Source organism: Lepidochelys kempii, chromosome 3, assembly GCF_965140285.1.
Source record: "Lepidochelys kempii isolate rLepKem1 chromosome 3, rLepKem1.hap1, whole genome shotgun sequence".
NCBI classification, from domain to species: Eukaryota; Metazoa; Chordata; order Testudines; family Cheloniidae; genus Lepidochelys; species Lepidochelys kempii.
Window position 1 is genome coordinate 58,337,700 of NC_136382.1, and position 15,234 is coordinate 58,352,933.

The 15,234-nt window shown below is 40.6% G+C and overlaps 1 protein-coding gene across 43 annotated transcripts in view; it reads left to right on the top strand.

The window, feature by feature from the left end:
• Positions 1 to 12,853, top strand: part of RIMS1 (regulating synaptic membrane exocytosis 1) — a 507,196-nt gene extending 494,343 nt beyond the window's left edge. For all 43 annotated transcript variants that reach the window (XM_073336446.1, XM_073336400.1, XM_073336430.1 and 40 more), the window contains 4 exons: positions 2,653 to 2,765; positions 7,278 to 7,379; positions 9,421 to 9,560; positions 9,926 to 12,853. In XM_073336446.1, the coding sequence (XP_073192547.1) occupies positions 2,653 to 2,765; positions 7,278 to 7,379; positions 9,421 to 9,560; positions 9,926 to 10,144 (574 nt within the window). In that variant the 3' untranslated portion in view covers positions 10,145 to 12,853. The remainder of the gene's footprint in view (positions 1 to 2,652; positions 2,766 to 7,277; positions 7,380 to 9,420; positions 9,561 to 9,925) is intronic.
• The last annotated feature ends 2,381 nt before the right edge of the window (positions 12,854 to 15,234 follow it).

Here is a 15,234-nt window from a genome sequence, read left to right on the forward strand (position 1 = left end):
TTTGCTGTAACAAGACTTGGTGAGTGGTGCATTTGGTTCATCTATATACTGTTTATGTGACTATTTATTTGTTCTGTGTATGGGCTGTGTAGATGGGCCTTTGGCCCCTGATATGCAGCTAAGACAAGTCTGTTTGTTGGTACCTTGGTAAGGGCCAGATGGGTCTGACTCTTTGTAGCCTATAAGTGGTTAATCACTCTCTTGTAGAGCTGAACTGAGCTAAGCTAAGCAGGGAAACGTGATATAAAAGTAATTTGCTAGGCAAACTCGAGAGCTGAGAACCAAGGAAGCTAACAGGAGCGTTTCTGAAGGTATTTGGAAAGGGAGTGTAAGAGGCTTGCAGGTTCAGCCTCATGTGCGATTCCATGATGCCCAGTGATGGAACAGTGGAGGTGACCTGCAACAGCTATGCCATGTTTTCTTTCCTGCCTGAAGACAGAAGGGATTTCCTGTGCATGAAGTGCAAGCTGGGGGCTGTACTGAAGGAAAAGATTCTTGGATTGGAAGGGCAAGTAGAAACATTACAGCGAATAAGAAAAGCTGTACAACCAGGTTCGGGAAATGTCAGTACCCCAGGTTCAAGGAAGACTGGAGCTGGCCAGCAAGGAGTTGGAGAGAGAGGACATCGGAGAAGAGGCCTGGCAGTTCAAAATCACCGTAGGCAAGAGGTCTTGGCAACATTCTACAAGGCTGGAGATAGACAAGGATGGGCATGTTGTGGTCACCAGAGAGAAGAGGACCAGGAGGATTGCAGCTTGGCCCAAACTGAAAGAAAACCAAGTTTGCCCACAAAGAGATCAGAGAAATTCTGAATTTCTTGGCTAAGCCCAACTCTGTAAGATGAATCTGAACTAGAACAAATCCTCTCAAAATACAAGAAGATTCGGATCTGGACCCAATTTTTTCAAATCTGGCCCATCTCTAATATCTATAGAGGAAAAACAGTAAATGAAAAATATTACTGGAAAATTAAGTATCAAATGATTACATGTAAATATAAAAAGTGTTTCAGAGTAACAGCCGTGTTAGTCTGTATTCGCAAAAAGAAAAGGAGTACTTGTGGCACCTTAGAGACTAACCAATTTATTTGAGCATAAGCTTTCGTGAGCTACAGCTCACTTCATCGGATGCATACTGTGGAAACTGCAGAAGACATTATATACACAGAGATCATGAAACAATACCTCCTCCCACCCCACTCTCCTGCTGGTAATAGCTTATCTAAAGTGATCACTCTCCTTACAATGTGTATGATAATCAAGTTGGGCCATTTCCAGCACAAATCCAGGTTTTCTCACCCTCCGCCCCCCCCCACACAAACTCACTCTCCGCCTGGTAATAGCCCATCCAAAGTGACCACTCTCTTTACAATGTGTATGATAATCAAGGTGGGCCATTTCCAGCACAAACCAGGTTTTCTCATCATCCCCCCTTCCAAAAACCACACACACAAATTACCAGCAGGAGAGTGAGTTTGGGGGGGGGGGGGGCGGAGGGTGAGAAAACCTGGATTTTTGCTGGAAATGGCCCAACTTGATTAGCGTTCTTTAGTTTGCTTTTTTTGTTTGTTAATTGTAATACTTTAATTTTTAAATAACTGGAATCCGGTAGAAAATTGTTAACATCAACAGGTGACAGGATGTTAGATGCAGAATATTTCATGATCATTTGACACTTCACTCCATTTAAAAATGTCTCCATTGTACTAATCCCCTTGAAATGCAGCACTTAATACATAAATGAACTACAACTGGGTGAAATTTTTCATCCAAAACTTCTTTCAGCAAAAATGCCGATTCCACAACACTGAAACCTTTTACAAATTCATGTTGATGTTGCTGAATTGTTTGTTTAAAAAAAATCCAAAAAATTGAAACATTTAGTTTCATCATTTACTAAACAAAATGTTTCAATTTCAGCATGAAACAACTTTTCATTTAAAAAATTTCCTTTTCATTTTAATTTTAATAGTTTCAAAAAGGTCAAAATGAAACATGAAATGAAACAAATGAACTTTTTTAAAAAAAAACTTTTTAATTCACTGAAATTTTTCATTTTGGGCTGACCTGAAACAATTTTTTTACTTTTTGAAATTGCCAACAAATCAAAATCCATTATTCACCCAGTTCAAATGTGAACTACATTCGGTGCCCTGGGGATTATGACCTTTGCCACACTTCAGTTCTAGCTGAGTAGGGGTGGGGTAGAGAAATAGCCACTTTTCCATGGAATTGGGGTGAAAAGGCTATTGGTCTTAACACAGCTACATCCCAGTGAAGAGATGGTCTTGCTACAACTATCCCCCACTGTACATGGCTGTCCACAAGCCCACAGACATTGCTGCCTATACCCTTTTAATTGCACCTGTGGAGCAAGGTCCTGCTGTCACAGTCAGGGTCATCGGGAATGTTGGTCAGGCTCTTTATTGCTGTAGTAAAACGCAAAGATGGCAAGTTGTTTGGGTGAACAAAGCTACTTCCCTGTGAGATGGTTTCAGTGTACCTATTTTGGGGTTCTGGTTTTGCACTACAGTTTGCAGTTACATTCCCTGAGGCTGTGTATTGTGCATGAGAAGCATTTCCATGTTAATTATTATGAGCAACTATAAATTAATGTTGGATTTACACGTACTCATGTTTTGTATTTCTGTAGCCTAATATTCCCTGGAGTGCGGCTGGGTGCTGACAGTCAATTTAGTGATTTCCTTGATGGACTTGGACCTGCACAATTAGTAGGTCGACAGACACTAGCAACCCCTGCTATGGGTAAGAATAATTTGTTCTCATGTATAAGACAAATGCTATCCCATTGACCAAAGTGGAGTTCAGGTGGCCAGAATTTAGCACATGGGCTACCAAAGAGTTCTGCCAAATGGCCTTCCTCATCTTTAACACAAAGGTGCTGTGTCAGAGGCAATGCTAGCCCATTGGCGGGCCTAAGCAGGAATATTTTGGAGGCCTGCCAACAGTGTGAGTGGGGGGCAAAGGGGGCAATTGCCCAGGGGCCTGGGTGATTTAAAAGGGCTCCTAGGTGCGCACGGGGTGGTGCCGGCAGCAGCAAAGGCAGCTGGGCGGGCATGTGGAAGCCCTGGCTGTGCCAGAAGACCACGCCCAGCAGCACAGCTGGCAGCTCACCCAAATCTCAGGCGGACCATTCTAGGGTCCCACTAACTCTTTTGCCCTGGGCAGAGCCATCCCTAGGGTACAGCGAATCAGGGTGACCACTCCGGGCCCCGCGCTTTGGGGGGCCCTGCGGGCTGGCACGATTGGCCAGCACAGTCAGTCCCAGAAGTGACCAGTTGGTCCTGGAAGTAACGGATTCGTCACTTCTGCCCCAGGCCCTGCACCCCCTGGGAACAGCCTTGGCTCTGGGGCCCGGAATTGCTGTCAGCGGGCCTAGACCTCCCACATAACACATAATAAACAGCAAATAGGGGCCCCCTTGAGCTGCTTGGGGCCCTAAGCAATTGTTTAGTCTGCTTATGCCTAGCACCAGCTCCGCTGTCCATAAACACAACTGATGCTCTGTTTCATCCAAAATCAGACAAAGATAGATTATTTCATGCTGGGACCTGTAATGTCCACAGAGCTCACTTCCGTATCAAAGATGGTGGCTGCAATCTGTTCCTTTCTATGCAGAATAATTATGGTCCTTGGCTCCTGGCAAATTGCTAGTTAGCTTTTGCACATGGTTGCCACTGATTATGGAGCCAATAATGGAATCTGACCCAGATTTAGCTAATTGAAAGATATTAGATATTAGATATTCAAGATATTGAAAGATATTCAAAAATTTGAAACTCTACTGCATATTTGCAACAAGGCTGACAACCAGTTTACAAATGATGTCATTAGATTGTTGCTGTTGGAACAGATTAAAATTTAAAATCTAATTTCCAGCAGCCTCTCAAAGGCTAACTATGGTTTTCTCAGTAATCCGAAGCATCTGAGAATCCCCTGGAGTACCAAGCGCTACAGGCTCGCCCCTGACACATCCACTCCACACTCCCTGCATGGACACTTATGGGGAGCCTGCACAGGGCCATTTATGATGGCTTTATGCTCTGCCTGCAGGGAAGAAATTCTTCCCCAGGCCCTTGCAGGCTGTTTACGGTACACGTACACCACCACAGCAGTGTGTAAAGACAGGAGCAGGGGCAAAATCCCTTCAGTCTGCATTTGAGTGATTCGGTGACATATTTTGTGGGGCTGTGCATTGAGGATGAAGAAGAAATAACCCTTGACATCTCTACTAGCCTAATCACGCTATGCATGTGAAAAATCACAGATAGCAAGTGCTTTGGCTGAGCAGTCTTAAGCACTGCAGGAACTCAGGTTCAGGAGGCTACTCAACTACTACTGAGGAGAAGTAGGGAACCAGGAGGAAAAATGGGAGGGGATCGTCTCTTTTTTGCAGCTCATGAGCTGTACAAAAGAAGGAGAAGTCTTGAGCTGCTGTATAAATCCAAAATTAATTATTTTTTGCAATAGGAGTTACCAGGCTATAAGCTTATTGAGCATGAAGCCTGTACAATGTTATAAGGCCTGTTAAAATATATCAGATTTCCTTCTTACAGGAAATAAGAAGCATCTGGGTTCTTCTGTTGTCCATTTTAAAATCAGGGTGATTCCAGTAGTGAATCCAGGTGCTAGTTTACATTCGCCTCACTTTTTGCTTAAAAGTTGTTTTCCTCCCTAGACCTCTTCCAACAGGGCTCCTGAGTGATAACAATTTATTTCCATCTATTGGGGCCTTTATTTCTATAGGCTGAGGGAAGGCATTGGGCTACAAAATTCACTCAATCTTTCTGCCTAACACTTTCTCTTCAAGGGCTTATATCTAGTGGATAGTTGTCTCTGCTAGTTTGAAAATGTCTGTGTTGTGGCACCCCCTGCCGACTGCCAGTAGCATAAACTGGATTTGAATATACAGGCTTACAGCATTGAAAGGTAGCCCAAGAGCATGGTTTATGGAATTTTCCTCTAAACTATTTGTAGCCCAGTATAGAGCTGTGTTTGTTGAAGCAAATTTTTGATAGATAACAAACCATCCCTGCTTGGCTTGTCATATCACGAATACTAGAGTAGTCCGAAGCACTGTGCTATAATATTCTGATAGTGGAAGAAGTGTGCTAAGGTCTCCTTTTCAGTTACATTTGAACAACAATGCTGTTACCATTAAGAATACAGCAAATTTTGTAGCTCAGGTTTATTCACTATTCTTTGCTTAGAAACATGGACCTACATGTCAGACATCATAAGGTCAGGGTCCTGCACAGGTGGGAATTCCATTTGCTTCCACAGTTACCACAACTGGGCATGTCCAATGAGGTATTTGAGCACCCAGACAGCCAGTTAGGTGACTATCTACCCATTGGCATGATCAGTCTTGACGACTTTTTTTTATGCAGCCCTGAACTTCTCATGGTTTGAAAATCAGACCCATAATTACTAAGGCCCAAACACACAAAGGGACTTAGGTATTGCAACACTCAGTGTCACAAAGTCTAACTTGTAGGTGCCTAGCTGCCCAATAGAATCCATAAACCTTGGATTAGGTGCCTTGTCTCCCTCTGCACTGAGTGGTTACAAATAGGTGACTCAGAATGGGATCATCAAAACCCATCACGCTAGGCAGGGAGTCACCTAAGCTAGCCAATGGCAGATGCAAAGAAGAGGGGTGTGTCCTAATCTCCACCCCTCTCAGGGAGTTAGGCACCTAACTCTATTTGGGATCCACACCTGGAAACCCTCTCCTGGAGTCAGGTGCCTCAGCCACTTCTTGCAAGAACAGCAGTGGTACATTGCCTAACTGCAGCAAGAGCCACCCTTCTAGTGGTGGTGAGGGCACTCACCTAGGATGTGGCAGACCCTGGATCAATTAACCCTTTGCCTGAGGAGAAGGGATTTGAACGTAGGTTTCCCACTCTCAGAGGAGCGCCCTAACAATTGCTCAAGAGTGTCATCCTCACTTTGTATCTGGCTCAATGCATATTTACATATTTATATACTGTATAATGGCCTCAACCAGAGAGACTGAGAGAGACCAGCATCAGTGTGTCTCACTCTCCAGTGGATAGGGCACGCAACTCCTCCTCCCTCTAGACCATTTTATGTGTAGTTAGGCATGCTCTGAGAATGCCTAGCATATTAAGCCCCACAGCACCTCGTCTGAGCCCCATTTGAGGATCCCACTTTTAACTTAGGTATCAGGCACTTGGCACCTAGACTGATGTGCACATGTCTGATGGCAGAAATTTAGGCACTAAGGGACTTGTGAAAATGCAGACACTGAAGGATTTTAGGCAACTCGAGGACTAGGCAGCAGCTTAGCAGGGGGTTAGATGATTTCAGTGGCACCTAAATATTTGGACTTAGGCACGTAACGTGGAAGTTAGGCACCTAAGTTCTTTTGTGGATCTGCACTTAAGTGTCTTTTTTTCATTTACAGTCTTTCTTTCCAAGTCAGAGCAGAACTTGGACCCCAAAACGGCAAATGTTCTTTTCTGCAGCTATAGCCAGAGTTGTCATTTGCCTGAACATTCAGAACTGAGGAAGCAGCTTGGAAATCTTGTTCTCTTAATATTCTGGCAGTTTGTTCAAGGTGCTGTTCAGGAAGGGAACTGTCACCCTCTTGCCCTCATTAAAAAACTTTCGTAAAAAAAAAATTGTGAACCTCAGAGAAGTTAGTTGTTGGCTAGACAGACTGCAGTCTACTTTTCTGGCTTTCTTCTTTCTAAAGGACAGACCTGCAAGGTTTGCAGCCACACACTTACCTAGTAAAAACAACGAGGAGTCCTTGTAGCACCTTAGAGACTAACAAATTTATCTGGGCATAAGCTTTCATAGGCTAAAACCCACTTCCTCAGATGTATGGAGTGAAAAATACAGTAAGCAGAATATATATCATAGCACATGAAAAGACAGCAGTTGCCTTACCAAGTGGGGGGTCAGTGCTAACGAGGCCAATTCAATTAAGGTGGGAGTGGGCTATTCTCAACAGTTGACAAGAAGAGGTGAACACTTACCTTGTGCTCCTTCCATCTCTTTGTGTATCCACCTGGTGTCTCTCCTCTTATACTTGGATCAAAGACTCTTTGAGGAAGAGACCATCAATGGGATACAAATCCCTGACTGGAGACTCCAGATGCTACCACAGTACAATAATAATAATGATAATCAAAATAATTGCCTGAGTGAAGACAATTGACTGTGGTGAGGTCTGCACTGAGCTGACCCAGATAATGGAATAAGCTTTTTCTTCTCCTTTCCTTTCAGGTGATATTCAGATTGGAATGGTGGATAAAAAAGGCCAGTTAGAAGTAGAAGTCATTAGAGCCCGAGGCCTCACGCAAAAACCTGGGTCCAAATCTACCCCAGGTGAGGAAAACTGCAAATGATGGAGGACAGGAGAATACAAAATATGCAGTAAAGCGTGGACCAGAGATCTCGAAAGAGACCTTCTCAGCTCTTTGTAGCAGTCACTACATTTACATGTATTCATTTTCTTTTTCAATAGAGATGTGTTTAAGGGTATGTCTACACTACCCGCTGGATCGGCAAGCAGCGATCGATCCAGCAGGGATCGATTTATCGCGTCTAATCTAGATGCGATAAATCGACTCCCGAGCGCTCTCCTGTCGACTCCTGTACTCCACCGCCACGAGGGGCGCAGGTGGAGTCGACAGGGGAGCGGCAGCAGTCGACTCACTGCGGTGAAGACACCATGGTAAGTCGATCTAAGTATGCCGACTTCAGCTACATTATTCACATAGCTGAAGTTGCGTAACTTAGATTGATCCCCCACTAGTGCAGACCAGGGCTTAGGGCACCTACTGTGCCCACATTCAATTCCTCCCTCTGCGCACCATTTAATTTCAAGGAGTGCTCCCCTCACAAGAGCAAAATCAACATTTCTGAGGCTGAAAAATCCTTGCTAGAAGGAATGTCTGCAAGGGGTGTTCAGATTAGATTTTTATTGGTAAATGTTGATAAATGTCGATTTCACGGTAGACACACAAACCAACAAAAAATCCATCAGTAATAATCACAATTTACAGATAGGCAAAGTAAGAAAAATGTTGCTTGTAACTTATTAGACTTTGCTTTCAGGATATTTATTTTGTATATTATTACATGTGATACTGACAATTTGTATTGTAATGGTTTAAAGCTTTAACTTTTTGAATCTCAATGTCTATTGTAATTAGGTAATTATCGTCTGATTCCTGCCCCCATAATTTTCTGCAACTGTGAAACTTTACATTGATAACAATTGGGAAAAAATGCTTAAAACACATCATTTTTCACAACTGTGAACATTTACATTGATATAAATTGGGAAAAGGGCTTAAAAATAAACCGATATTATCCATCAAAATTATTAAAATAATCAAAATCTAGTTACATTTCACCATGGACCTGGTGATGCATATGGAGTCCCTTACATTATTATTTATGCATTTGTTTATTTTCATCTACAAAAGAGAAAGAGTAGTTGAAAGGGAATAGCAAGCAAGCAAAGTGGTGGAAACTGAGTACTGTGATCTTCAGTGATATGGCAGTGTTTGAATAAGTCAGCAAGCGGTACTAGTGCCTGTGAGCTCAAACATGTGAGCTTACCGAGAATAAATGAAATTATTGTTATAATAAAAATCTCCTTATTTTAAGGCATTTTTGCTGGAAAACATTTTTGTTTTCCAGGACAAACACTGTTTATCATAATAATTAGAATATAGGTTTCAGATTAACATTTTGCTGAGATGTTACTTTAAAACTATTTGAGACACGAAGTAAACGAGGAACAACTGCCTTTTTATATGAATGTTTTCAGGAATGACTGTGTTCCATTTTTAAACACCCAGTTCATTGAAATGGCATTGGGAATGGCATATTTTGAAATGGCTTTGAACTCCTAACACATGGAACAATCAAACTGTCTATCAGTGACAACATATTCTTATTAATAATATCCAGTTCATGGAACACATCAGTTAAAAAAATCATACTTTACCAGATAAATGTAAGACATGCGTTACTAATAATAACTTATGCAGTGTTGTTGTAGCCATGTTGGTCCCAGGATATTAAAGAGAAAAGGTGTGTGAAGTAATATCTTTTATTGGACCAAGCTTGTCTCTCTCACCAACATAAATTGGCCGAATACAAAATATTACCTCTCTCACTTTGTCTCTCTGATAATACTTTTAATTAAAAACTAGTAAATATTTAATTGACTTTTCATCATCTAATTTGTTTGCTTACTGTTGAAAATTCAACTCAGTTTGGCCAATGAAAGTGGTTACGTTCACTTTTCTTTCTAGTTAGTTTCCATTCATTGTTCTTGTCCTCCACCCCAATGGTGCAATACTGTGAAATGCTTAAGTCCAAACATAAAATTGGTGGTGTTGGATTTTTGCAGCTCCCTATGTCAAAGTGTACCTGTTGGAAAATGGAGCCTGTGTAGCCAAGAAAAAGACAAGAATTGCACGGAAAACACTTGATCCTTTGTACCAACAGACACTGGTTTTTGATGAAAGTCCACAGGGTAAAGTCCTTCAGGTCAGTAATTACTTAATCTTGGTTTAGGCCCTGATTTGGTAAAGCACTTGACTGTTCACTTAACTGTAAGATTGTGAGTAGTCCCAACCCACATAAACACTTAATTTCAGAAATATCAGTTAATATATCTGAGTGGTTTGTAACGTCATGAGACTCCCAAAATGTACCTATGTAGCTTTATTATTTATTAGAAGTTTTTCTCTATTGCTTTCTATGGCCCTAACCCTATCCTACCATCAGGCCCCTTCTCTTCTCCTTTGAAAAAATACTCACCGTACTCATGCAGGTAGGGAGTTGCTGCATGAATGAACATATAAGTGTATATTCTTTGGACAGTGTTAAATCTGTATTTTATGTCCTTACAGGTGATAGTTTGGGGAGACTATGGCCGAATGGATCACAAATGCTTCATGGGTGTTGCACAGATCCTTCTGGAGGAACTTGATCTGTCCAGTGTAGTAATAGGATGGTATAAATTATTTCCACCCTCATCACTAGTGGATCCAACCTTGACTCCCCTGACCCGCAGGGCTTCCCAGTCATCTCTGGAAAGTTCAACTGGGCCTCCCTGCATTAGATCATAGTGAACTATGCTATCTAATAAAAATGTTACCACCCAGGATAACAATCAGAATCAGATTCTTATATGATCAAAAGCATTGTTGGAGAGAGACAATCACTTCTGTTTTTGCCTGTAGTAGTTATCCAAAAATATGTCTGAATTATTTGTTAAAAGATGGCTTAAATTAACAGAACAAAATAGTATATCAAATACAGTAAGTCAGTCTACTAGCGACAGTCACTGATGCTTATTACAATTTTTAAAAAGAGCGCGACCTTTAGATTAGAATAAAATGAAAAAAAACAAAACAAAACTGGAAGCTCTCACTCTGTTAAGTGTTGTATTTTTTCACATTTTGACAGAGCCCACAAGCAGTGTTAACTTCCTGGTGTTTCAGCAGTTTTTCTGTACTTGTTACTTCCACTAGTTTTTTGCTGTGTGATTCTGCCAGTTTTGTAAAAGTCCTCACAATGCTAACAGAGACCCTTCCTTTCGTTTTCTAAACTAAACAAAAAAGGGCTGAAGTATATCTCTGTAAGTATCCCTTCAAGTGTTCAGCAGCCAGAATTACCATACATGATGCCACTAAGGTTCTCATTGTTTCTTAGTTCTGGTTCTTCCAGGTCTATCAGGTGACAACCCAGAACAAATGACCAATCAAGATTATTTCATTAACAACAACAACTAAGTCACAGTGCTAGTTTTTCTTTGTAAAAAGCAAATATGTTTGCATTATATATAATGTTTTCTATGTTTTATGATGTTTTGCATGGAAGAGTTTTGAAGAAATCTATCTGCAGCTAATGCTGGGGACTGATAAAAGCAGCTTTAGTCTTCATTTTGACACTGAAAATATTACTGGCAATGCAGTTTTCTTCCTAGACTCAGAGAGGAAATATTTACGTTCATGTGTATAAATGTATATTTGACTTCCCAAAATGTTGACCAGGAATGGGGTTGAGCATATGACACTTTCAGCTGTACCCAGGCTTCTCTGATATGTGTCACTTTAGACACACGTCTGCCCTGGATAGAGCATGGTATGAGTTGTTCAGTATTTCACTGGAAATTCCAGTTGAAATATTCTGCACTTACTAATGTTTTTATCAAATTTTAGTTTACATTTCTTTGAGATTGATGCAAGCACAAAGCTTGATTTTTTAACGCAAGATACCTTACTTTTTTGGTAAAAAAAAAAATCAAATTTCAATCTGCATTTTATTCATTTGAGTTATTCTTGGCCTTGAAATTCCATGTGATTTACTGTAAATGTGCTAAAAACTGCAGACTCTGCTGGTTCAATGATATGTTTTCCCTCCTTTTACAGGCCATTCAATTTTGTGATCACACAAATAGGGCAGCATGACTTGGAACTGTTCAAAGCTGCATGCACGTTTTGTAAAAAGAAGCAAAAAGGTTATTTAATAATGTATGTTAGTTCCACATAGGCCAGCTTGTATGTTGCATGTACTTGTACAGTTTGCTCGTAATTACTATACTGAAGTAACCAAGAAATCTAAGCCATCCATTTTTCTTATAGACATTTTGCAGGTTTTAGCCAGGCAAGGTCTGTTAGTCTGGTGCTAAATGTCTATAGATGGACTTTATTTTTTACCCTATGGAAAACGTGATGTAGTATGGACCAAATTCCTTCTAATAAATATTTTGGTGTAGATTCCTCCTGTGGGGCTGTAACACATGTAGAAACTCTGTGCACACTAGGTTTGAAATCATAGACATACTGCCTGCACCAGGTGAACTATTTATTATTATTTAACATGCCAGAACTATTCTGCCCTAGGGTTCCCTAGGGCACAGATTGATTACTGCTCGACCTGCTGAGCAGGAAGAACTGAAGCACTGGTGCACTACTATGAGATTCTGCTCTGTCTTAGTGACCAAAAATCAACTAATTATAATTCGGTAGTATCTTTCTATTTTGACCACTTGTCTTAACACTCCCCTGTGCTTTTAAATGAACTCCCAACTCATGTTATGTAAACATGTTTAATAAAATTTCCTTTTCATGTCCAGAATAGTCGTTGTGTTCGGTATGTTCTAAGGTTCAGATGCGACTCCTCTCGCTACCGAATTGAATGAGATGTGTCATAGAAGTGAGCAAACAAGTAGTCCTTTTAACGGATGTAGAAGCACGTGCTTACGGTAGCGTCAAGTCTAGACCTGGGGTAAGTGGGTGCAAGTCATGTGATTTCAATGATGTTGCATTCCCTTCCACAAAGGAGGGGGCCAAATTGTGCTCTCATTTATATTCATGCAATCATATTGAAGACATTGGACCAAACTGAGACTTGGTGTAAGCAGATGCAACTCATTTGATTTCAGTGAGGTTACATCTGCTTATACTAGGTTGGATCTTGGTCCAGTGGAGTTGCACAGATGTTGGTCCCAGGTCTGTATTTGGTGTAAAAAATGTTATTTAGGTACAAAGGGCAAATTCGGCTCTCTTGCAGTCATTTAAATCCAGAATAGTACCATTGTTGTTGACACCAATAAATGTATTATGGATAACTATTTATGCCAGTGTAGCTGAGAGCAGAATTTGGAACTAAATGTTGTTATTAGAGAAGCAAAGATGGTGTACTGCGTTTGATTTTAGTTCTCCTTATACTCCAGATATCGTTTAGCATAATTTAGAAATAGCCTAAAGACTATTGCATCACTTTGAACACATACATTTATTGCCTTGTTTAAATGAATACATAACTAAGCTTCAGCAAAATGAATTATTAAAATGATAACTATTCACAAAAAAGAATTTTATGTTTCTACTTCTGTGGGGGGAGAATGAGCTGTGAAATACAGAGGACATTATGATACCGTAAAACCTTCTCAAGTTAGGTGAATGAATGTTTCATGACTTCCATGGCTTTGGATATTGCATCCAAAAACTCGGATCTTTTTCTTACCCATCCTCAGGAATAAATTAAACAAAATTGTTTAGTATTCCTGATCCCCTCTATAACACAGAAAAGGTACCAGCAATATTTTAACATTTAAGCCTTATTTTCAAGCACAGTGTATCTAATAAACAAGTAACACATGTAGGAAGCATTCGGGAGAGAAGTGACTTTTTAACCCCACTAGATGGTAGAATGTGTGAAGCCAGATGAGACAGGAGTTGCTCCCGCTCTTCTGCTGCTGTAGCCTTTTGAATTGCTCACTGTTGAGTGGTGGGACTTCAGCATCACAGGTAAGTCACTCCTTGCTTGTCTCCTCACCCTACTACTTTTCCCCAGAGAAGAGGACACGGTATCACTTTACAGATTATGAAAAGAAAAGGAGTACTAGTGGCACCTTAGAGACTAACCAATTTATTTGAGCATAAGCTGTAGCTCACGAAAGCTTATGCTCAAATAAATTGGTTAGTCTCTAAGATGCCACAAGTCCTCCCTTTCTTTTTGCGAACACAGACTAACACGGCTGCTACTCTGAAACCTTTACAGATAATGTACATCCTAAAAGTAAAGCTACTAAAAATCATAATCACTAAGTTTAAGCATACAACCTGACATTCACTTTCCTCACGATAAGAGTTTACTCAACTTTATATTGAAATCCCTTTATAATTTACTACCTTATTACAGAAGAAAAGCTGCTGGCCTATGTGGCATAGTGCTGGGACCTTAAGAACGGCTGAAGGCAGATCAGTAAAATGGGCTGCACATTTAACAGCCTCTTCTCCTTGTAAGGCACAAGAAACTTATATTTGCATTGCCCACTCTGACTAATCAGTCACAGCACCTGAATGAAAGCCTGAAAACTGAGTGCTGTATATCCAAACTAAACTAGAAGAATTTTAAATGGATAAAATCCTCAACACCTGTTCACAAATGTTATGTATATACCAAGGGTTTATTTATATCCTGAAACGTTACATTTGATTGAGACTTCCATTCCATCACAGCCATTTCTGTTTTTCATTAGCTCCTTTAAGAAGTAGTAGCTAACCCACCTCTGGCAAGAAGACTGTAGGCCACCTTTGCCTCTCTTAGAACTATTGATTCAATGTGTTTAAGTCCCATAATGCATCTGAGCTGTCCTCCAGTGTTATACCAGTATAATACTTAGGATATAGTGGAAAGCAGAATTGTTAAAGATGCATTTCCTCAACTCATCCTATGGTTTATCCAGACCATCTCTGGAGGTATCTGGCAGGAAACTAAACCTCCAATAGCTCTTATTAAGAAGAAGATAATACCAACATTCTTGACAATTATCCCCTCACAATTTTTTTTAAAAAGTACTGATCTGTACAGTCACCCGGTCGGTGCATTTGCTTAAACAGTCACTACATGACAGACCATGAGTACTTTGGAGTATGCACAGTCTGAAATATGTTATCTGTTCTATATGGAAAACACACAGCAGAGTAAATATTTTCTAGGCTTTATTGTTGATCAGAACAATACATCTCAATGGGACTCTGCCTACATGCAGCACTGAAAAAAAAATGCATAACATGCAGCATTGTGAAAACTGAAAGTCATAAGGGGAAAAGAGTCAAAAGTGCCATCCTCTGTAAATGACAACATGGTAATTCACTTCTGCCAAATTGCTGGATTACCTACTGTACAGCATTATCTGAAAACAGTTTCAGGTATTTAAGGAACACGATATCCTTAAATGAGGTCACAAGAATTCAAAATATAAGGGTCCATCTCAAGGGTATCCCTTAGAAGTATTTTTGCCAGTTTGTTTCTTGGCCTTGTTTGATGGGCAGATACCTCCAGGATCACACCATTGGAACAGTCCTATCTGGAAAAGGATCTATAGGATTACCAGCCACCCAGTAACTTTTTGGCTGATATCTGAATTGTGGTTCACCTGAAATGAGTTATCTCAAAAGTCTGACAAAGTTCTATAGCCATACACCAAGAAAGCTGCTCTATGCATGGTCTACAACAAGCTGTTTCTTAATTCTTCCCTATACAACCCACAGGTAATTGTTTTATGTGCCTCTCTTGGAAGTGTGTCTAAGTTCTCACATGCCTGATAAAGTGCAGCAACAAAGTCCACAGTGACTCCTGTGATAAAAACATCATACCTGGGACAGAGAGAAAAGATAGTCCAGTGGGTAGGGTACTAGCCTAG